This window comes from Ursus maritimus, unplaced genomic scaffold (assembly GCF_017311325.1).
Source record: "Ursus maritimus isolate PB19 unplaced genomic scaffold, ASM1731132v1 scaffold_3, whole genome shotgun sequence".
NCBI classification, from domain to species: domain Eukaryota; kingdom Metazoa; phylum Chordata; class Mammalia; order Carnivora; family Ursidae; genus Ursus; species Ursus maritimus.
The window spans coordinates 69571445-69574100 of NW_024425563.1; the positions used below are offsets into that span (position 1 = coordinate 69571445).

Consider the following 2656-nt stretch of genomic DNA (forward strand, 5'->3'; position numbering starts at 1 on the left):
TATATCTACAGGAAACAAAAAATTTCCTGCTAAATTATAGCAGTATTATATTTTTAAAATCTCTGCACTCTGTATAACCAGCCAAAGGAAGTCAAAGGTAAGAAGGCACTAAAAAAGAAAAAAAAAAAAAAAAAAAAACAACAACAACTATATTCTTTCACCGATCTCTATCATGTTTATGTTGGAGCATTGGAAATAACATATGTTAAGTTCCTGGAATATTAAAAACACTGTAAATGAGCCATGGAAAAAAAACAACAACAACCTTACTATTCACAGATTCTCCTCTTCCTCTTGTGCATACAGAGAATCTGCCTTTCTTTGGTCGGAGAGTCCCCAGCTTCAATCAGGGGTAATGGAGGAGGAGGAGAAATGAGACTTAGCGGACAGATTCAGAGTAAAAAGCAAAATGGATTACTCAAGAGAATGAACATCTATTGAGTAGAACCACAAATGGCCACATTTGAGAGAGTTTTGGGAAACTTTTGAGAGAAAATGGGAGCCGGCAGCATCCGTTGTGCAATGCAGTGTGAGAAAGGGAAGGGGAGAGAGAGACAGAAAATGGGAAAGATAATTTTAAGTAGTTTTTACGTATGTAATGAGTATAAGTCTGTTTTGCCTTTTTCCAAGAATCCAAAAAAGATCTAAGTTGATTTTCAATTACTTTCTAATGACATCATGCTTAGCTGGGCCCAGAGTGGCCCAGCTTTAACCATGTCAGTAAATACTTAATACATATAATGGCTCCCTCTCTGGAGCCCAGATCACCTCCCTTGAAGTTTTAGTATGGTACTTTCATTATTAGGACACATCGTGCGCTAGAGTTGGCCCTGGGCATGCATAACTCCCTTACCAGGTTGTAAACAGGCCCTTTGAAGGCAGGGCTGGTGTCTTTTTTTTTTTTTTTTAAGATTTTATTTATTTATTTGACAGAGATAGTGACAGCCAGTGAGAGAGGGAACACAAGCAGGGGGAGTGGGAGAGGAAGAAGCAGGCTTCCAGCAGAGGAGCCTGATGTGGGGCTCAATCCCATAACGCCGGGATCACGCCCTGAGCTGAAGGCACACGCTTAAGGACTCTGCCACCCAGGCGCCCCAGGGCTGGTGTCTTAATCGTCTTTGTGTCCTGCACCATATCCAGCTTCCAGGCACCTCGTCAGTGAATTGCACAAAATAGGTGTTCAACAATTAGTGTGAAATAAACGCACGGGTGGCGGATGAATGGAACTGCACTTAAAGGACCATTTCTTTAACAACATCTATGACAGCACTGTCTTCTCCCCCACCACCTGAGACTCTGTTGAGGGACCATGCCTGTCCTGGTCGTCACTTTTTTTTTTTTTTTAAGATTTTATTTATTTATTTGACAGAGACAGGCAGCGAGAGAGGGAACACAAGCAGGGGAGTGGGAGAGGAAGAAGCAGGCTTCCAGCGGAGGAGCCCGATATGGGGCTCGATCCTAGGACCAGGCAGATGCTTAACGACTGAGCCACCCAGGAGCCCCTGTCCTGGTCGTCACTTTACCGCCAGCACTTGCACCATGTTAAGCCCACAGTAAGCAATGGAATAATCCTCGTATCCCCTAGAATGAGGATTTCAGCGCATCAGGAATCGGAAGAGAGTCAAACAGTCCAAGGCCGAACAGAAGTGTGCCGCCTTGGTGAGACCGCTCTACGGAAGCGCAGTGCCAGCCTGCCTTGGGCTGGGTGGTAAAGAACTGGAATCCGGCAGGAGTCGCCTGGGAACCGCGGGTGGTAGCCGGCGCCCGCCTCTCCTCCGCAGCGGTAGGTGGCGCTGTGGCCAGCTGCGGCCGCTGGGGCCGCGCGGCGCCTCTCTCTGGGCAGGGTGGGGAGTCGGCAGAAGGACCTGCGGCGGGCCCTCTTCGGCCGCTCTCTGGCCCGGTCTCCCTAGGCGTCTGACTGTACGCTCAGTACTGCACCATGGGGAAGCGGGACAATCGGGTGGTGAGTACCCGGTGGGAAAAAGAGTGGGGCGACGCGGGACCCGGCGGCAAGAGAGCGGAGCCCCTTGCTCTTCCCGACGGGGCCTGAGGGTCAGTGGCGGCGCTTGGACCTCGAGCCGGGCGACCCAGCTCCCCCCATCCCCGCCGGCCCCAGACGCGCGTGCGCCGCGCACGCAGTTGGCGCCTTTGGGCCCCCCACTCTCTCCTCCCTCTTTCCTCCTCTCTCGAGTACCCCGTTTTTCTCAACCCTTTTCTCGCACCTTCTGGCAGTGCTCCCTGGCTCCCTTCCCTCCAGCACTCGGGCTAGCAGTGGCCAGTTATTGGAGCCATAAGGGCTCAAGGAGTTCTGTCTCGTCTTGTATGTTTGTCTTAAGTCTGAGGCCCCCGGAGGCGCCGGGACTCGCCCACTCCTCGGAATCGCCCACCCTGGCTCCGCGCCCCTGTGGTGCGCACGCAGGTGGGATGGAGGCGTGGAGGCCTCGGGCTCGGCTCCTCTTCAACGCGCCGTTTTAGCTGCAGGCAGGCTTCGGTTTGAGGATCAGGATCGAAGCATTTGGCTTCGTGTACTCAGCACCTAGCGCTTCCTGCACGTAGCAGGCCCAGTGTAGGAATGAAGGGTGAAAACAGTTGTCTTTGGAGTCAGGCATGGGGAATGTCAATTTTGGACCCTCGGGAGTTGGGTGACCAAGAGTTG

The 2656-nt window shown here is 51.8% G+C and overlaps 1 protein-coding gene across 1 annotated transcript in view; it reads left to right on the forward strand.

Annotated features, from left to right (window-relative positions):
• The first annotated feature begins 1821 nt into the window (after positions 1-1821).
• FAM133B (family with sequence similarity 133 member B) overlaps positions 1822-2656 on the forward strand; it is a 24364-nt gene continuing 23529 nt past the window's right edge. The window contains exon 1 of the mRNA XM_040644277.1: positions 1822-1963. Coding sequence (XP_040500211.1) covers positions 1940-1963 — 24 coding nt within the window. The 5' untranslated portion in view covers positions 1822-1939. The remainder of the gene's footprint in view (positions 1964-2656) is intronic.